We start from the raw sequence: 21,926 nt of genomic DNA on the forward strand, positions 1-21,926 counted from the left end.
TATGTGAATGACATACAATAGGAAATTCACGCAAATATCAAGGAAAAGTATCATATTACCTGGATCTGCACCCACTGGAAGTTTCATTTGGCCATGGCACAGTGAAACAAACTGTATGCCAATGGAGTTTGGGCATAAGGATAGGGAAGTATGAGAGAGTCTCTCTCTCTCTCTCTCTTTCTCTCTCTCCACCTCCCCCGTATTTCCTGGGATGCAACAAAGTCTCATAATTTTGCATATATTACTGGCATCGAACCCTTGAAATGTTTTGTCTTGTTTCCCATACAGCAATAACACTTCAAAGCACTCTTTGCAGGGAAACGTGAGGGAACCTAATTCAAGGACTGGATTTCACAGAGCTACTACAATCACACACTAAGACTTGGGACTTTCATCTTGAGAGTGGAGGAATCTCTGGAAGCTGGATGACTTGAGACCAATACAGATCATTCCGAAACAATGCAGTGCACTACAGCAGTGTAACAGGCGTTGTGTATGAAATATTGGATGCAGTGTGTTGCTTATCCTGTGATGAAGAGGCAGGTCCTGTTCCTCCCTCATCTCTCCCTCCTCCTCTGCAGCAGCCCATGAGATAGGAAACAATCACCTGGTTACACTACCGACATTTCTCATGAAAACTGCCAAGTTATATTGTGCCTATAATACACACATATCTGCAATAATATTTTGTTATTGTTTGAACTTGAGTGTGCTTTATCTTTCTGTTGTGATAAAAAAATAACAAATATGGGCTCAGGATTTAAACTTGCTCATAATTGGTTCTACCCGTTCTCTCAAAACTGCCTGTTCTCCAATGTCTTTTTTCAATGAATGCAGTACTCCAAATGAAAAGTCCTCAAAATGAAAAAGCTTAGTTCTCCCTTCAAAAATAAATTTAAAATTATTAGCTGCACAAACTATAAAAAATAAATACATCTCAAATTTTAATAAAAAATGACTTCAACATACATACTTCCATAAACACTATTTCCATCCAAAACAATCTCCACTTAGCAGAGTGTCCCTTTGTTGTTTTGTATGCAGATCAAGTCTCAAATTTAATTGCAAAAGTCCACATACTATTTATACAAATACAAACACAAAAAAATCATAAGATTATGAACCACGTCCTAGGAACTTTCATATAATGCACAATTTATTTCACACTCAATCACAGTCAAAGTTCATCTTTAGTTCCAGTTTTGATTCCAACTTCAATACTAAGTTGATCAAAAAGCTCAAAAAGACCAGAGAAGTACTGTCCATCTGGCTGTGTCTCTCGTGATGCTAGTTCACTGTACCACACACGGAGTTCATTAATTACTGAAATTAGCCGACTGTTTCCGCGATATTCTTTCCGACATGGTCCTCGTGCCAATGCAAGCACTGCGCCTGCGGCCTTCTCTACAGCATCATGGTGTGTTAAAACAGGCACTTCCTGAGATACTGCAGAACTGAAGTCATCTCGCCGAACCTGCACAGATAATACTGCAGTTGAAAACACTGAGGGGGGAGGAGAAAAAAAATGTGAAAGAAATATACTACGTTGAGTAAGCTTCATTGTGTAAATAATGACTGACTGATTGGGGAGATAAATACGACAAGCCTCCATTTTTTTTATCAAATAAGAAAATTACTAGTCTGAATTTCTTTATAAATTACAAAGAAAGCCATATACTTCAATAAGTCCCATTACATAAGTATGTCATCATCCTAATGAAGTGAGCAACCCATTTCTATTGCAATTGCTAGTGACTGCAAGTGTGGGAGGTTCGCTGTTTAATCGTGTTGTCTCCAGGGCTTCTATTACTTACCATTATGGCTGGAAACAAAAAAATATCCTATCTACAGTTCTTCTCACTCTTCCCAAAGTGTTATTCTACTGCCCACCAAATCTATGAAATATCCTAGCCCACACTCCCATCACACTACCCTCAACTCCTTGTCACATAGACCCTATGCCTCTGGAAGACCAAGGTGCAATTAGTGTTGGGAGCAATCGAAAGAAAATAATCGATTCAGTCTGTTGTCGGAAAACAACTGACTCATTCGGTTGTAGCTTTACGTATCAGTTGAATTATTCATTCGTTCTTTTGAGTGAAACAAGTCCACTGGAGCTACTGAATGACAACAGTCGACACAATCCTTTGGTGTTTTGCGTACTGACTGAGTTATTCATTCTTTCTTTTCCAGTGAAACCAATCAGTCGTTTTAGTTGTATCTGAGCGTCCCGCACACTCCACATCAGCATCCTACTGCTGCTGGCACAGGTCCTAGTAGCGCTAAGCCTTGCACCAGCCACTGTGCTATTTTCTCACGCCAGCTAGAACCCTGGTCCTGGCAGCAGCAGGAGGAGAGGCCATGGCAGCCCCCCAAAGACCGTCACCCCCCCCCCCCCCCCCCAAGTTTCTTCACAAGTTAAAATTTTGTTGAGGAAGTGCTCACCTTCTCTTTCATAACGTTCCTTTAGCTCTGTGCACATGATCAACTTTGTTTCTTTGTGTAGCCACATCAACTCCTTTGGGACCCATATTGCATGTTTTGCGGTACCTCAGCTTCTTACAGATAATAACAGCACCAGTACTAACTTGAACCTAATCAACTATCATTAACACAGTCACATGCTGGTTGGCACAAATGATGTCATCAATTCGACTTTCAAGTGAGGGAGTTGAAACTGCAACTGGTCGGCCAGAACAGTATTCATCAGTCACTGAGCTGTGAGCATTTTTGAACTGCTCTACCCACATGTACCCCCCCCCCCTCCCTCTCCCCTATGAACCATGGACCTTGCCATTGGTGGGGAGGCTTGCGTGCCTTAGCGATACAGATAGCCATACTGTAGGTGCAACCACAACAGAGGGGTATCTGTTGAGAGGCCAGACAAACGTATGGTTCCTGAAGAGGGGCAGCAGCCTTGTCAGTAGTTGCAGGGGCAACAGTCTGGATGATTGACTGATCTGGCCTTGTAACACTAACTAAAACAGCATTGCTGTGCTGGTACTGCGAACGGCTGAAAGCAAGGGGAAACTACAGCCATAATTTTTCCCAAGGGCATGCAGCTTTACTGATGGCGTCCTCTTGGGCAAAATATTCCGGAGGTAAAAATCCCCCATTCGGATCTCTGGGCGGGGACTACTCAGGAGGACATTGTTATCAGGAGAAAGAAAACTTGCATTCTACAGATTGGAGCATGGAATGTCAGACCCCTTAATCGGGCAGGTAGGTTAGAAAATTTAAAAAGGGAAATGGATAGGTTAAAGTTAGATATAGTGGGAATTAGTGAAGTTTGGTGGCAGGAGGAACAAGAGTTCCGGTCAGGTGAATTCGGGGTTATAAATACAAAATCAAATAGGGGTAATGCAGGAGTAGGTTTAATAATGAATAAAAAAATAGGAATGCGGGTAAGCTACTACAGCATAGTGAACACATTATTGTGGCCAAGATAGATACAAAGCCAATGCCTACGACAGTAGTACAAGTTTATATGCCAACTAGCTCCGCAGATGACAAAGATATTGATGAAATGTATGATGATATAAAAGAAATTATTCAGATCGTGAAGGGAGGCGAAAATTTAATAGTCATGGGTGACTGAAATTCAATAGTAGGAAAAGGGAGAGAAGGAAACGTAGTAGATGAATACGGATTGGGGGTAAGAAATGAATGAGGCAGCCGCCTAGTAGAATTTTGCACAGAGCATAACTTAATCATAGCTAACACTTGGTTCAAGAATCATGAAAGAAGGTTGTATACATGGAAGAACCCTGGAGATACTAGAAGGTATCAGATAGATTATATACTGTTAAGACAGAGATTCAGGAACCAGGTTTTAAATTGTAAGACATTTCCAGGGGCAGATGTGGACTCTGACCACAATCTATCTGTTATGAACTGTAGATTAAAACTGAAGAAACTGCAAAAAGGTGGGAATTTAAGGAGATGGGACCTGGATAAACTGAAAGAACCAGAGGTTGTACAGAGTTTCAGGGAGAGCATAAGGAAACAATTGACAGGAATGGCGGAAAGAAGTACAGTAGAAGAAAAATGAGTAGCTCTGAGAGATGAAATAGTGAAGGTAGCAGAGGATCAAGTAGGTAAAAAGATGAGGGCTAATAGAAATCCTTGCGTAACAGAAGAGATATTGAATTTAATTGATGAAAGGAGAAAATATAAAAATGCAGAATAATGAAGCAGGCAAAAAGGAATACAAACGTCTCAAAAATGAGATTGGTAGGAAGTGCAAAATGGCTAAGCAGGGATGGCTAGAGGACAAATGTAAGGATGTAGAGGCACATATCACTAGGGGTAAGATAGATACTGCCTACAGGAAAATTAAAGAGACCTTTGGAGAAAAGAGAACCACTTGTATTAATATCAAGAGCTCAGATGGAAACCCAGTTCTAAGCAAAGAAGGGAAAGCAGAAAGGTGGAAGGAGTATATAGAGGGTCTATACAAGGGCGATGTACGTGAGGACAATATTATGGAAATGGAAGAGAATGTAGATGAAGATGAAATAGGAGATATGATACTGCATGAAGAGTTTGACAGGGCACTGAAAGACCTAAGTCAAAACAAGGCCCCAGGAGTAGACAACATTCCATTAGAACTACTGACAGCCTTGGGAGAGCCAGGCCTAACAAAACTCTTTTTTTTTTTAGGGCGCTCAACTACTAAGGTCATTAGTGCCCAGTCACAAACGTTAGTGCACTAATAGCGTAGAAAAACGTAAGGGGACAACACCAGAAAGGACTTACTAAGGCGCAGATAAACAAAATAAAAGAGTTAGATCTCTTTGGACAAGTCCGTCAATGTAATAAAACTAAGGATACGAGCAGCTGCTCGAGCGTCATCTCAGCTAAAACTTCCTGTAAGGTAGACGGCAGACACAGGACAACAAGAGAGCGAATAAAACGGGGACAGGACAATAAAATATGGTGCACCGTCAATGGATGACCACAGGGGCACTGCGGGGTGGGGTCACCGGACAACAGATAGGAGTGGCTAAGTCGGCAATGCCCAATCCGCAACCTGCCAAAATGACCTCCTCTCAACGGGAAGAGCATGAGGAGGTCACCCAAGCTGTTGGGATCGGTTTGATGGCCCTAAGCTTATTTTCATGGAGAGAGGATTAAGCCTCCTGCCACAATGATGAAACGTGCCGACAAAGAACCCCACTAACATCAGTTGATGGGACACAAAAGGAAGCTGTCCGAGGCAGGAGGACAGCAGCCTTCACCGCAGCATCAGCAGCTTTGTTCCCAGGCACAGCAACGTGGCCAGGAATCCACATAAAAAGGACACGAGCGCCGGTATCAGCTAGCGACTGAAGGGACCATTGAATTTGTTGCACGAGAAGGTGGTCCGAATATGGGTCATGGAGACACTGAATGGCGCTCAAAGAATCAGAGCAGATGGCTTAGGGAGAATGATGATGGCGGCGGATATATTGAACAGCCTGATAGAGAGCAAACAACTCAGCTGTAAAGCTTGAACACTGGTCAAGGAGACGGTATTGAAAGGTATCATCCCCAACGACATAGGCACATCCGACACCAGCAGTAGTCTTGGAGCCATCTGTGTAAATAAAGATGTTATTAGCGAGCCTCGAACGAAGTTCGACAAACCTCGAGCGGTATATCGAATCTGTGGTCCTCTCCTTTTGGAGCGAGTTGAGTTCAAGGCGAACGCGAACCTGAGCCTGGAGCCAAGGTGGCGTCGGGCTCTCACCCACTCGAAAAGTCGTAGGGAGGGTAAAATCAAGTTGCTGAAGCAGGCGATGAAAGCGAACTCCAGAAAGCGAACTCCAGGAGGAAAGAGGGCAGAGACATACAGCCTGTATTGCCAGTCGAGAGAGTCGTCAAAGAAGGAGAAATACGATGGGTGGTCGGGCATTGACATCAGTCTGCAGGCGTACCAACGAAGCAACGTATCACGCCAGTAGTTTAGCGGTAATTCGGCAGCTTCAGCATACAGACTCTCAACAGGACTGGTGTAGAATGCTCCAGTCGCCAGATGTAACCCCCAATGGTGGATAGAGTTTAGATGGCATAAGATGGACGGCCGGGCAGAAGAGTAGACAAAGCACCCATAATCCAGCTTTGATTGGACAATGGACCGATATAAGCGAAGCAGGACCATTCGATCTGCTCCCCATGACGTACCGCTGAGAACACGGAGAACATATGGAGACCAGCAAAGTTTCCTGTCAAATGTAAGACCTAAAAATTTTGATGTCTCCAGGAATGGGAGAGCAACGGGACCGAGGTGTAAGGATGGTGGAAGAAACTGTTTGTAACGCCAGAAGTTCATACAGACCGTTTTCTCACCAGAAAAGCGGAAACCGTTAGACACACTCCAGGAATATAGACGGTTGAGACAACGCTGAAGACAGTGCTCCAGGAGACATGTTCTCTGAGCGCTGCAGTAGATCGTAAGTCATCCACGAAAAGGGGGCCTGAGACAGCTGGAAGGCAATCAATTATTGGATTGATAGCTATGGCAAAGAGGGCCATGCTCAAAACGGAGCCCTGGGGCACCCCATTCTCCTGGCAAAAGGCATCTGACAAAAAAGAACCCACACGTACCCTGAACATTCGATCCATTGAAAATGCATTAATAAAAAGAGGGAGGTAACCGCGAAGACCCCAAGTGTGCATGGTGCGGAGAATGCCCGTACTCCAACAGGTGTCGTAGGCCTTCTCCAGATCGAAGAACACAGCCACCGTCTGGGGCTTACACAAAAAGTTGTTCATAATGAAGGTCGACAAGGTAACTAGGTGAACAGCAGAGAGGCACCTACGAAAGCCACATTGGACACTGGTAAGGAGGCGTCGAGATTCAAGGAGCCAAACCAATTGAGAATTTACCATGCGCTCCATCACCTTGCAGACGCAGCTGGTAAGGGAGATGGGGGCGATAACTGGAAGGAAGGTGTTTGTCCTTTCCTGGTTTGGGTATGGGAACAACAATTGCTTCACTCCAGCATGTGGAAACATGACCTTCAGTCCCGATGTGATTATAGGCGCGAAGAAGAAAGCCTTTACATGCAAGAGAAAGGTTCTTCAGCATCTGAATAAGGATACCTTTGGGCCCCGGAGCAGAGGATCGGCACCGGATGAGTGCACTTTCGAGTTCCCGCACGGTGAAGGTGGCATTGATTCAAAGACTGGAAAGAAGGTGGCTGTGCCTCCTCTGCGTGTTTTCGGGGGAGGAAGGCAGGGTGATAATGGGCAGAGCTCGAAACCTCTGCGAAAAAGCGGCCGAAGGCATTTGAGACATCCTCAGGATCCACGAGTACTTCATTCGCTACAGTCAGGCCAGAAATCGGGGAGTGGACCTTGGTGCCAGATAGCCGGCGCAGGGCACCCCAGACAACTGAAGGAGGAGTAAAACCGGTGAATGAGCTGGTGAAAGCCACCCAGAAAGCCGTTTTGCTTTCTTTAATAACACGATGACATTGTGCACGGGGTTGTTTGTAACTGATACAGTTCGCCATTGTAGGGTGGCGGTGGAAGGTGCGTAAAGCACGTCGCCGAGCACCAATAGCATCGCCGCATGCTGTAGTCCACCAGGGGACTGAGACTCAACGTGGAGAAGAGGAAGTACAAGGGATAGAATATTCAGCAGCGTGAGAATAACGTCTGTGAGGTATGCGACCTGACTATCGCAGCTGGAGAAGTTTTGATCATGGAAGGTCGCCAGGGAGGTGAAAAGCTCCCAGTCGGCTTTGGACATGTTCCAGCTAGTGGAATGTGGAGAAGGGGTGTGATGCAGGAGATGGATTATGCAGGGGAAATGGTCGCTCGAGTATGTGTCAGACAGAGCATACCACTCTAACCGACGTGCAAGTTGGATAGTGGATATTGAGAGTTCTAAGTGGGAATAGGTATGCGTTTCAACCGAAAGGAAGGTAGGTGCATCGGTATTTAAGCAGACTAGATTGAGGTGGTTGAAAAGGCCTGCCAACAGGGAGCCTCTCGGCGAGGATGCTGGAGAGCCCCAAAGGGGATGGTGAGCATTAAAGTCGCCAATCAACAAAAATGGTGTAGGAAGCTGAGCAGTCAGTTGTATCATGTCTGCCCTAATAAAGGCAGACGATGATGGAGTGTAAACAGTACAAATGGAAAATGTGAAAGTGGGGAGAGTAATTCGGACGACAACTGCCTGCAGATCTGTGTGCAATGCGATTGGATCTTAGTAGACATCATCCCGAACCAGCAACATGACCCCTCCATGAGCCGGAATACCTGCCACAGGGGGTAGGTCAAAACGCACGGAGGTATAGTGTGCCAGGTCAATACAATCGCATAACTTCGTTTCTTGGAGACCTACAACAAGTGGGCAGTACATTCGAAGGAGCAATTTTAGTTCATCTCGGTTGGACCAAATGCCACGAATATTCCATTGAAGAAATGCCATTATGAAAACGAAAAGAAAAAGAAGAAACAAGAAAGGGTCACCTCAATGGCCGCTGAGGGCCTGGCTTCGAGGGAGCACTGCTGCTGCAATCAATAGGTGGTGAGTCATGGTCCACCAACTCAACAGTTGCGCCTGCCACCTTCCTGAGCTGGTCAGGACCACCTTCCTAAGCTGGTCAGGAGGGGCAGCTTCCTCTGCCAGTGAAAGGCCAGATGATCGGCTACCAGCAATGCAGCCTGGCAAAACTGAAGATGGCCGGGAATGGTAACCGCTGGGTGGCGCAGGAGAAGAAACATGCCCCAGCAGAGATGGAGAACTCATTTTTCTATGAGCCTTCTTTGAAGAATTACGTTTTGTCGAAAGAACAGTTGATGGCTGTCAAGTTTGTGTACGCAAGAAATCTTCACATGTCGGTTCTTTTTTGACGGTCCTAGCATCTGATTTAGAGGTCCTCGTCTTAGCAGTATCAGATGATGATGTTTGAGCCTTAGGGTTGTTGGGAGGAAGAGGAGACGTTGATCAGGCGATCTTAGCACTGGCTGGACGACCGAATCGCTAAATGTTAGATCACATGTCTGTGTAGCTACCTCCCTGGTAGGCCGAGGAGAGGCGAGAATGGTACCGTATTGACCTGCTGGAAGCACAGTGGGCTTTCTGCTATTGAATAACTTGCGAGCAGCCGAGGTAGACACCTTCTCTTTCACTCGAATTTCCTGTATACTTTTCTCATCTTTGTAGATGGGGCAGTCACGAGAGGAGGCAGCATGGTCGCCCATACAATTGATGCAACGAGGGGACGGAGGCGGACAGTCACCCTCATGGGCGTCCCTGCCACAGGTGACGCATTTAGCAGCACGTGAACAAGACTGCCATGTATGGTTAAACCGCTGACATTGGTAACACCTAGTAGGGCTGGGTACATATGGCCGAACAGAAATGAGCTCATAACCCGCTTTAATTCGTGAAGGCAATTGCACATTGTCGAATGTCAGGAATATGGTTCGGATCGGTATGAGGTCCTTGTTGACCTTTTTCACAACCCGATGGACAGCCGTCACTCCCTGATCAGAGAGGAAAGACAGAATCTCCTCATCAGTTAGTCCGTCGAGTAACCTGGTATACACCACACCACGCGACGCAACGAATCCAAGGTGCGGTGGGCCTCCACCCGTACAGGAAGTCTGTGTAAGAGAGAGGGTCGAAGTAATTTTTGGGCCTGGAAGGTGCACTCTGTCTCCAACAGCAAGGTACCATTGCGCAACCGAGTACAAGATTTCACTGGTCTTGCAATCACATCTACACCCTTCTGAATGACGAAAGGGTTGACTGTTGAGAAATTGTGACTGTCATATCTTGTGACAACAAGAAACTTCAGTGCTGGTGGTACAATTTTCGAAGCAGGAGTTGCATCTAGCTTCCTTTTTTGGGCAGAAGACAGGGACGAAGAAGAAGAAGAAGAAGAAGAAGAGGAATCCATTGCGGATGAATCTCCCATGATTGCCAGTGTCTCCGATGGTGCACTCCTTCCTTGTGGGGGCCCTCACAGAGGGCACTCCCACCTTGGGTGATTGGTCACACCTCAGCTCATACCTCCTGAGAAACGGACGGAGGGACCAATTGGCACGTTCGGAAGGTAACAGCTCAGGCAATCACCCCTCCCTGGGCCTGGCCTTTACCAGCTGCTTTCTCAGCCTTGTGCTAAGGCGTAAGGAGTCAGCAACCCATTCCCTCTTTCATTTTCTGCCCAGTGGCACACAAACCCATCTTGTCTGTCACTCCCTCCTGAGTGAAGACGGACCAGTCAGATGTTATGTGTCAGAAGACACAGTGACAACCAGGTCACCAGGGGATTCCAATGGTACTAAAGGTGTTGCAGCCTCATCACTAATGCCCCGATGTCGCCACAGCTTTGAGCAGTAGCCAGAAGCCTGTCAACTGTGCCCAACACACCTTCCAACTGTTTACAGGCAGCAGCCAATTCTTTTCATGAATGCTCACAACAAGCAGTCCATATCTGTATATAAATACAAAGCAGTCAGGTGTAACAGAGAAAGTACAAACACAGCCCCATGAGGGTGAAAATTATCTGACTGTGGCACTACTGAGGTGAATGTATGCAAAATATAAACTAGGAGGATAAACAGACACTAAAATCTGCTCTGCAGAATTTTCACTATTGCCTAAAGTAAATACTAGTCCACTGAACACAAGTGAACAGCACACAGGCAGACAACAAACTCAGACTACCAACAAAACGAGTTCGGTGTTTTTTAGATGGCATTGAAGGTGATACTAATAATCACTATTACAAAATGAAATGAACAAACTGCTACATAGATAATAGCTCACTGATTACAAGTGGACAGCACACAGGCACACACTCCGCATATGGTTTTAAAAAGGATTTTTAATGTCATGTTATTGAAGTATTGTCAGCACATGGCAGTTTTTACAGATGGTTCAAAGGAAGTGGACAATGCAGTGTTCTGTTATCTTCCCAGCTTTAATCATTAAAATCTGCCTACTAACTCACTTCTCAGTGTACTACACAGAGCTCTGGGCGATCAAGAAGGCACTGGAGCACACGATACTTCTCACTGTGGAAGGTTTCTTGTCCATGCAGACTTTCTTAGTGCTCTGCAAGCTATTCAGCAAATGTTCCCAGCAGATAGGATAGTTCAGATGGTCAAAGGCATTAGTCATCTGCAACACAGGCAAAAAAAAGAGGTGGCCTCCTGCTGAGTGCCTGGGTAAACGTGGGTTGAGGGGAATGAGAAAACTGACAGAACAGCAAAAGCAGCCTGCCAGGGCAATACAACAATTCCTGTAACATCCTGTATGTGCCACAGGTGACAGAGTGTTGGGAGAGTGGGAAAGAGAATTGCTGGAAGTGGCCAACAAAAAGCTGCATCAGTCAAACCAATTACTCACTCACGGTACACTTCCTTTCGATATCTGAAAAGGGATGAAGTGTTCCTCACTCACCTTCATATTGGACACAGCCCAATGATGCATCCTTACCTCCTGTGCATGGAGATCCACTGGAATGCACTGTTTTTGGCATCCCACTCATGGTGTATCAATTTTTAATGTCCTGTGCTTTGTCTACTAATAGGAAGGATGTGTTTGGTCTACTGAGGAACTTGCTCTCAATTTTAGGTACAAGCAAATTGTTCGCATTTTGTGTGGTGTCAGACTGCTGTGCAATTTAAATGTGGCTTGCTCATCCTATTAGTTTTGTGATCAACCTGCCATCTACTGTTTTATTAATGTATGACAACAGTCTGAACAGATACACTGGTGATTGCATGTGAAATTTTTTATTACTGTGGCTGTAGTTATAAGACCTTTGCTTTTTGTTTTAACTGCTACTCATAAACCAGTACCACGATCTTGAGAAAGGGCACTACTGACCATGTTGTTTAGTGTCCAACAGTTTTGAATCAATCCATCAATGCATTCAAGGATAAAGCTCCTGACTAGCTGCTTTGTTCAGCAACAAACAAATAAAAACAACAAGGCAGGCAAAATTGATTTAGTAGAAACTTGTTAACGCAGGAACGATGACACTGAAATCAGTAGCCCACCAAGTTTGATTGTTTTCTTCTGATAGTAATTAGCACATTATTAGTATCTGCTGTTACCTTGACTCTGTCACTGTAATCAGATAGTGCTCAAGCGGTATTTCCTGACTGACAAATGTGCAGTAGTGATTTTTAACCATGAAAACTGGGATAAGCAAATCACTTCTTATAACATGTCAGTTTTAATTTTCTAAGTGGACTACAATAAACCATTTAATGATTTTTTCACAGTATAATTTGTTACTTGCCTCTCAGTTTGGCTTTCATAAATAACTATCTATACATAAAGCCATGTTTGATCCACAAGTCCTGGCAGAGCTAAAAAAGAAATACTGTCAGTATACTCTGTGACCTTGTTGAGGCCTCCGACTGTGTGCTTCACAAAGAAAATTTACTTGGAAAACTTGAAGTGTTATGGCATTTACAGCACCAATGTCATATGGATGGAATGTTACCTTCATAACAGGAAGCATAGTGTCACATTGATTATCCGAACCACATTAACAAAACTGAATTCTGAATTAGGGACAGGTTGAATAAGATAGGGAGGCACACATATATTTGGTCTAATGTACATAAATTACCTTAGTCTTTACAGGACTGCTAAAAGAAACCTTTTCCTGGTGGCAAAAGCATACCAACAAAGGACCTCAATCAAATTCAGACAAAGCCCAGACGACAACTCAACAAGCTTGTAACTGTTTCACAGCAGTCAAATTTTAATCTCACAAATACTCATTTTGTGCTGCTTTGAAGGAATAAAAGTCACTTGTATCAGTAATAGACATCAATGAGAATTCATGAAATGAAATACGATGTGTAAAATTCTTCAATGTTCAACTGTGTCACAAGCTAAAACAGAGTCAATACTTTGCTGAATTGATGTGGAAAAGTATCAGAGTTATAAAAAACTAGAATTTACACCAGAAGCAAAAAATGTTTGCTAGATGATTGTGAAAAAAGAATTTTATTTGTGTAAACTGGTAATGAGACAGGCAAACAATGGAAGTCACGTAATATAAATTAAATGAGTGCATCATGAAAAGAATAAAATGTTAAAGGAAAGGAAATAGCATTAACAAGTTTTTGATAACTTACTAATTTGCAGTGCGTAATTCTCTGTAAAATACCCAAAATTTTTAATCAAAAAATTCCAATGTGTCCAATAAATCTTCATTTTTAGGTTCACTAATCAAAGTCCTGGTCTCGAGCAGCAGAAACAGTTCTGTGCCAATGACAGTGTCCAAGAAATGTCCTCTCATTCAGCTTAATAAATGCAAAGGATGGCTGTACGAAGGTAACATTGTTTTTTTAGATTTTGACAGTGGCTGTACTCAGGTGTTGCTCACCTGCCCTTGTCACATCTTTAGAAATTTCGGGTTTCATGGGGACATCACTAAATGACTGTGGCAAAGGTGTCATACTTGCTGCTAATTTCATCTTTGCAGAGCTGCAGTTATCTGCTAACTTCATGGTTTCATATCCAGCTTTATAAATTACTATGTCATCTATCAAGAAATCAGTTTTGTTATTCTGTTGCAAATTAAGCTTTCCCACAGGCAGATTTAGCTACATCAGGGTTTAAGTACTCAAGACTCATGAATCCCCTTTAAAAAATACGAAAAAAGAAGAAAAAGGTGGAGGTTAGCCATTTTTCAAAAAATGTAAAAATTTTAAGTAGTAGCTTACATCTTGCGCAATATTTGGTATTTTTAATGGTAACTCCCACTGTGGGTTTATCATTCTGTAACTGAAGTTTTCTGTCTTGGCTGTTTTTGTCAAGTATTCACTTTATTGTATCTTGCACAATTGGCCAATTTTGGCCTTACAGTCCATTTTCAAGTGCTGTCGACAAGGAAACAGCTCAAAGATACAACAGGTATAAATTGAAAAACTTATACTTGTTATATACCTCTGATACGTTTCTTTGTAGACTGCACTGGAAAATGATAACTGGTTGGGTTAGTACTATATTTTTTGCTGTATGGCTGAACATATGTAAAGTGTGCCAGTTGAGTATGTGTGCCGAGAGAATTGATCAATAGCAGGAAACAGTTGTGGATTTCAAACTGCTTCCCTGGGCTGTAAAGTCATCAAGGCATCTATCGTGAGAGTTGTGGTGCCTCCAGAGCTTTTAGCATTGCCTGGGATCCTTGACACAGCAGTGCCTTCTGATAAGCCTGTCTTACATGGTTCTCATTCACCTTGGGTGAATGATGAACAGTGAAGCGTCATGATTTTCTGGGCAAAAAGTCAAAAGTGCGTACTGGCCATGTGGCTGACCCCTCATGCCTTAAAAACAGGTTTGATGTAGAGCCCACTGCTGAAAGAACATCTGTCTGTTGGTGCTGTGGCTAATTTCCCTGAATGGCTTGGTCAAGTGCAGAGGGTGAGTTCGCTAACTGATAGCTCTAATGTTAAGCGAGTAATGAAGCTCCTCGGGGAAATAAGCAGGCAGCTCATGAATGAAGGCCAGTGTCCACAACTCCATACGGTCTGTCCATCAGAGAGTGAAGCAACCCTGAATGACCTGGTCAAGTGCAGAGGATGGGTTCACTAGTCGAGAGCTCCACATTAACTAAGTAATAGAGAGCTCCTCAGGGAAATCACAGACAGCTCGAGAATGTGAAGGTCAGTGTCCACACTCCACATGGAATGTCTGCCAGAAGGTGAAGCAGGTTCTGCAGGCAACTAGTGAGTGGAATGAGTATAGCTGGCTGCAAGCTGTGGCCCATATTGGCACAAATGATGCCAGCTGCTTGTGTTTTGAGGCCGCCCTCAGTTCTTACATGCAGCTGGTTGAATTAATGAAGAAAGCTTGTGATATAGTTTTGTTGAATTTTCTGCTCTTTTTGTCAATCCAATCAATTTGCAAGCACTATATCTACATCTAACTACCTACTTCAGTCAAATGTCCTTTGCTCGTCACAAAGAGCCTTTTTGCACAAGTATCCAACAAAGTGATACAGTCTCCTAAAAGTATGACCAGCTGGGAAATCTGCATGTCATTTATCTGTATGGAATGCTGGGAGACATGACAGGGAGCTACACATATACCCTCCTCTAGAATTCAGCAATGGTGGTGCTCTTGGGCCTGTGTTTATTTCTGTGTTCTGCAATATATGGCAAGTGGAAATACTCATGTAGGCGTATAACTTATATATCCAAAGTGAGCAGATGGTTTTTGGATAATATAGTTACTCACATATAGTAGTTCTTCACCATGGAATTGGCAATTATTCTACTTGACTGTTTCTGACATTTCAGCTCTTACAGTGTGAGCTAGCTAAGAGTGATCCTGTATTATTCTTGATGACAGCCTGTGGAAAGCTTACTGTCTACACAGTTTTGCAGATTGGATGCCTTACATGCTCGGTTTCAATATCGCTGTTATCAAATGTGCTGAGATATTGTGTCTTGACCTTCTCATGTGTGATCATCGCTAATGTGGTTAGTAGAACGAGTCTGCTGATACCCTAGTGATGCAGTCACTATTTCAGGAACACTGCCTCTCCATCAGAGAGAGTGAGAGACAGAGAGAGACAGAGAGAGAGAGAGAGAGAGAGAGAAAGTGTGTGTGTGTGTGTGTGTGTGTGTGTGTGTGTGTGTGTGTGTGTGTGTGTGTGCGCGCGCGCGCACGTGCGTTGTCTAATTCAGAAGAAGGCCTTTTGGCCAAAAGCTTACTTGTTTAACAGTCCTTTTGTTGTGCTTATCTGTGACTCAACATCTCTGCTGTATGGTGAGTAGCAATCTATCCTTTTCATAATATTGTCATTATTCCATCCTGGATTTTCCATAGTGACTGGACTACATTGTTTTAGGAATTTCAAAATGAGTTGTTCTTTTTTTCCAGTTTAAATTCTCATCAACATGGACGCCTAAAAATTGTGAAGTTTCCACTCTAGTTATTATATCCTCGTCATTGGTGTGGTACCTCCAGATGTGCAAAGCACTAGTGTCATCCACAAAAAGAACTAATCCTGTATTACATGGAAGATTGTTTAAATATATGAGATATTATAGTGCACCTAAGAGAGCACCTTGTGGAACCCTGTAATCGATTCCTCCCCGGTTAGAAGAATCTCCCCTGCTTACACTAGTTGAATTATCAAGTACAACTTTCTGCATTGTTTTGGTCAGATATGACATCCCTTTTTTGCCTATACCATCAATGCCATGAAATCTTGGTTTATCTAGGAGAGTCTTGTGATTCACACAGTTATATGCCTTGATAGGTCACCAAAAATACATTTTGTTATTTAATGCCCACTCCTTTGCAAATGAATTCCACTTCATCCCCCACAGCACCTTTGTGAAAAGTTATTATGGAGCCATTGTTGGTCCTGTAACACAATACTTCATATGTTACCAGCCGAGCCCGATTTTAGGATAAACTAGTTTCGCTTAGGTCAAACTTGTTCATCCTCTTACTGATAGGATAAAACAGTTTAGCCTAGGTCGAACTGGTTTATCCTAGTCTGAACTAATTTTGCCTAGTCAGACCACATGTCAATACCTGTATGAACGGGGAATCCCTGAATCAACTTTGGCTCGCCCCTCGCACTTCTCAACTGCTCTTCGCTTGCACTGTTCTTTGTTTTGAATGGTATTTTGCACCGGCAAGTGTGTGTTTTAAGTTGCTGGTTGCATTTAAAAGATTTGATTATAATCCTAGTATAATTATTGTGAGGTGTTTCATCATGGATGAGCCTTCCTGCAGTAGACAAGCCTATCAAAAGCTGTGGAGGGAAAAGTTTCTGGAGGAAATTTTGCAGAGTGAAAACAAAAAGTCTTCTCATTATAATATGTTATCAGTAGATGAATATGCAGATTTGGTTAAACAAGCAGAAGAGGCAGAAAAGTTGGAAAAAGATCATTATTACAAGAAAGAAAACTGAAACGATTTGCTGTTTTGAAAATTGATGAAGTGAAAAAACTCATTGCATGGTGTGAAGCGAATATAAAATACTTTGTTCCGGCTGACGAACTTAATGATGTGATTGACAGAGCTCATGTAGCTGTGGGCCATGGCGGTCGCGATAAGATGTTAGCCGCGGCAGCAAAAAAATTTGCCAATATCACAAAGGAAATGCCTCTATTTATCAATGTGTGATGTTTGTCAACAAAAGAAGACAAAAAAGAAAAGAGGGCTAGTTTCAAAGCCAATTCTCCATTCGGAAATGAATAGCAGATGCCAAGTCAATTTGATTGATTTCCCAACACAACCAGATGGGAATTTAAAATTCATTCCAGTTTACCAAGGCCATCTCACAAAATATGTTCTCCTTCATGCATTAACATCAAAGAGGACTGAAGAAGTGGCTTATCATTTGAATGACACATTCCTAACTGTTGGGGCGCTGTGCATTCTTCCATCTGATAATGGCAGAGAATTTGTCAATAATGTTATAAGTGAACTCGAAAAGCTTTTGTCAGAACTGAAAATTGTGCATGGAAAACCAAGGCACAACCAAAGTCAGGGTTCTGTTGAACATGCCAACCAAGATATTGAAAATATGATAAGTCCTTGGTTAAAGGACAACAATTCGACGAAGTGGTCGGAAGGATTAAGGAACGTCCAATTCATGAAAAATTGAGCTTACCACACTGGCATAAAAAAATCACCTAACAAAGCATTATTCAGAATCAAACCTAGAGTAGGATTTTCCACTTCCTCGTTGCCTCAACAAATCATAAATGATATTTAGGACGAAGATGATCTAAAGAAGGCAATCGAAGATGACAGCAATACTGAACAGTACGAAGACAGTGATGATGATAACATTGTGAAAATTGACACAAAAGGCATTCAAAATGCTAGAAAAATAAAAAAAAAACAAGTTAAAAGCATGAAAGCTTCCTATGACAAATCTCATCCACCAGCTGACATTGGAGACAACATAACCATACCTATCCCAGATGTAGATAAAGGCAGAGGTGACCTTCGAAACATAATTGGAGTAATACTTCGAAAGACTGATAAGGGCCTCTACAAAGTTGGCACCAAACATGGCGTACTTCAAAAACATTATTTCAGGTATAATTTTATTAAAATTTTTCATAATTTTTTGTAATAAAATATCAAAAAATATTTGTTTTAACTTCTTTTTTATTTTTTTAGATCTGATTTTGATGTCTGCATTAAGAAGTTTTTAGATGTGGGAGATATTAACACGAATATTGAAATATCTTTAAGGATTGCAACCACAAAACGTTCTGCTGGATCAGGGCAAGGCTTCGTGAAATGCAGTTGCATGAAAAACTGTACAACAAACAAATGCAATTGTAAGAAAAAGTACACTGCAATTCAAAGTGCCAAAAATAAGTACATAACCAATTTGCAGATAAGGTGATCCCTGTGGATGGACATATGTAAGTTGATCGAGTGATAAATGTGAAAGTACGGATTAGTTAATAAATAACTTTAATGAATAATATTGACTATTTTATTTCTATTCCTTTATTCAGTTTACTTTGAAAAGCTTATACAAACTAGGTGAAATTAGTTCAGACCAGGACAGACCAGTTTATCCTAAAGCATGTAAATTCTAACTATGATAAACTATTCGACCTAGGCTAAACTGTTTTAGCCTATCAGTAAGAGGATGAACGAGTCTGACGTAGGTGAAACTAGTTCATCCTGAAATTGGGTTTGGCCGGTAAACATACACATCAATGAAATTTGTAATTAAATTCATGTGATTTAATGATTTCTCCTGAAGTAAAAGAAATAACAAAAATATTCTCACTAATAATTATCCACCTTCATAAACAAATATGGAAATAAATCTTAATTTCCTTTGTCATCATCATTAACCTCTTCCTAAACCAGGAAACTTACCTTATTGAAGCCTTCTGCAGGAACTTGAGCCTGGCTTGCTAGCAACTGGACAACCCTCCGGCACCAGCCTTGTTCTGAGAGATGAGCCTCCAAACCAGCTTGTTCATACTGCCTTATTCGTTCTTCTCTCTGTTTATCTTCAGCCATAAGAGCATCGGTACGTTCTTGCAGTAGATCTTCCAGCAGAGTTGCAACCTTCAGCTTAAGAAGAGCAGAAACAAAAAACAATTACAGTTAACATTAAGTTTGATATTAGCAAGCATCTACTGCAATCGTACCTTCAATATACCTGCAAAAATTATGAAGCTTTTATGTTTTTCATTAGTAAGTATCAACAGAATTTTCAAATACTAATGGTATTCTTTGAGAATATGAGCATTTCAAGAATCCAGTGAATTGCATAGGGACAGTGCTAAATGAATCCCTTACCCATCATGCTCACCTGTAACTATAAATTTATATCTCAAATCATCTAGCAGTTTGTAGCTGCTTTTAAACCACAACAGCAATAAATTAAAACACAATCTTTTTAAAACATTGAAGTTTTAACGGTTTTGGTACTTTTAACACATTGGCTTGCAAAGTGATTCCGTAATGTGCATCAATTATTAATAGAAACTGCCAAAAAAGAACACAAAATTGTGTGATGCTATCATTACTGTGCGCCAAAACTTGATTTGGATTACATAATTCATGTTTTTCAAAAATTCAAGCCTGCATAGCCAGTCATTGATTAATGAGTGCTTCAAATCTTCAGAAAAAGTCTGTGGTTCACTGAACTACAGCCTTAGTAGCAAATAACATTGGTATTATTTACATTGGTATTATTTATATTAGATATTTCCCAGCGGATCACTGTTGGATTCAGATGTCAACATGAAGGAGAACATGGCAAGGAGACAGAATGACCAGCCAGGGGATGAAATGGCAATAATGCTGCTATTCGAAGCAGAAAAAACAATTTCTAATTTTTGGAGCTGTTAGTTTCTTCTTCAGTGAGCCAAGAGGATTAGGAGGGGCAGGTCATTCAGCACAGAGGATGAGGGGAGACAAAGATTTTATAGTTTTTACAAGTGAATTCTGCATATGAAAGAACATTCTTGTAAGTAAATGTGTGTATAAAACTTCCCGGCAGATTAAAACTGTGTGCCGGACTAAGACTCGAACTCAGGACCTTTGCCTTTCATGTGCAGGTGATGTACCAACTGAGCTACCAAAGCATGACTCATGACCTGTCCTCACAGCTCTGATTCTGTCAATACTTCATCTCCTACCTTCCAAACTTCACAGAAGCTCTCCTGCAAACCTTGTAAGCCTAAAACTCCTGGAAGAAAGGATATTGTGGAGACAGCTTAGCCACAGCCTGGGGGATGTTTCCACAATGAAATTTTCACTCTGCAGTGGAGTGTGCAACTATATGGAACTTCCTGGCAGATTAAAACTGTGTGCTGGCCCTAGGCACAAACTTGGAACATTTGCCTTTTGCGGGCAAGTGCTCTACCATTAGAGATTATTCATATTATTACCAATTTTAAGCTTTCTTTAACAGAAAGCTCCAAGCCAACACCAACAACTATAGCTCAGGTGTACATGCTGATGTCACATGCAGAAGATGACAGAGTATAAGAGGAAACTGTATGTCTAAGTATGTAGAAGAAGATAAAAATAATCATGGGGGACTCAGACTATGTATAGGGGCAGTTACTAAGCAGAGAATTACTGGAAAGTGGTTATGGTTTCAGAAATAAGAATGAAAGAGAAGAAAGAGTACCTGAGTTCTGCAATAACAGCAGATAATCACGTTCAAAAATCACTATTCAACGAGGTACCTGAAAAAGGCCACAAGACACAGGAATGTAACAGAAATATTAGGCAGTCTGCGGTCTGTGTCTGATGCTATTGGAACCTGTGGTTTGTTTTATGCTAGAGTGTCAAATGGATTGTAAATACTTGTTGGGTGCTGAAAAAAGAAAACACAGGTGTGACATACTAAAAGAGCAGTTCTGGCAAAAGCATTCATAAAATAAATTTTTAAACTGAATTGACAGTGTTTCAGTGAATGGACAGCATGACATTAAAGAAAGTAGTGCTACTAAAGCTTCATCAGTAGATAATTCTGAAGAACTGTATGTTTTGTGCAAGAACTAGTGGCAGATGAAACTGTCCCACTAGTGGAAATAGCTAATAGTACTGTTAACTGCAGAGGAAACTGCAGCATGCCTAGATGAAAGAAAATCATCAAAGGAAGGTAACAGCCTTAAGTTGATGATCTTAGCAAGCCGGGAATCTGGCTAGATATTGCCAAAGATAATTTTAGGATAAGAGCAATTAAGGAAGGTTTACAAGACATAAGTGAAAAGAGTCACATTTCCTGTGGACAATGAGACAAGAAGGTTTTTTTACTGTTTTTCATTGCTTCCATCATCTTTCAAATGATGAAAAAGGTAAGCGAACATGGATTGTATATTCCCGGACAAAAGATACTGTGTATTGCTTTTGTTGAAAGTTGTTCAATTCAAGTGCTGGCGCTACCACAAGAAATGGTTTAAGAGACTTGTAAAGACTGATGAAAATTCTCTCTAACTATGAACTGTCCCACAATCATATTACTGAACTGTGCAAGTGGAAAGAGCTTTCGCAGAAAATTAAAATATCAAAATTAATTGATCATGCAACTGAAGATCAAATTGACCAGGAAGAAACAGGTCAAGATCAATTTTGTTAAGGTTATTTTCCAAAGTATGTTTTCTTGCCAAAATAAATCTTCCGTTACGAGGTGGCCATGAAATGTTGGGAAATCCAGGTAATGAAAACTTTTTAGGACAAGTAGAATTAATTGCCAAGTTCGATCCTGTATTAAATAATCATATTAATCATGTGGTTAAACCTGATGATAGAGATTTGGTGAGAAGATTCCTCGGCAGCGAAAAATGCCTTTGTTTTAGTGATGTCTGTCTCAAATCCTGTATCATTTCAGTGACACTCTCTCCCCTATTTCGTGATAATACAAAACGTGCTGCCCTCCTTTAAACTTTTTCGATGTACTCCTGCATTTGCTGTGTGGCAATTTTACAATGGA

The 21,926-nt window shown here is 41.8% G+C and overlaps 1 protein-coding gene across 1 annotated transcript in view; it reads right to left on the bottom strand.

The window, feature by feature from the left end:
• Nucleotides 1–931: 931 nt before the first annotated feature.
• The window catches only part of LOC126175060 (nucleotide exchange factor SIL1), an 86,856-nt gene continuing 65,861 nt past the window's right edge, over nucleotides 932–21,926 (bottom strand). The window contains exons 5-6 of the mRNA XM_049921578.1: nucleotides 18,848–19,048; nucleotides 932–1,474 (exon numbers count right to left, since the gene is read on the bottom strand). Coding sequence (XP_049777535.1) covers nucleotides 1,178–1,474; nucleotides 18,848–19,048 — 498 coding nt within the window. The 3' untranslated portion in view covers nucleotides 932–1,177. The remainder of the gene's footprint in view (nucleotides 1,475–18,847; nucleotides 19,049–21,926) is intronic.

The sequence above is a fragment of the Schistocerca cancellata genome, chromosome 3 (genome assembly GCF_023864275.1).
Source record: "Schistocerca cancellata isolate TAMUIC-IGC-003103 chromosome 3, iqSchCanc2.1, whole genome shotgun sequence".
Classification (NCBI taxonomy): Eukaryota; Metazoa; Arthropoda; class Insecta; order Orthoptera; family Acrididae; genus Schistocerca; species Schistocerca cancellata.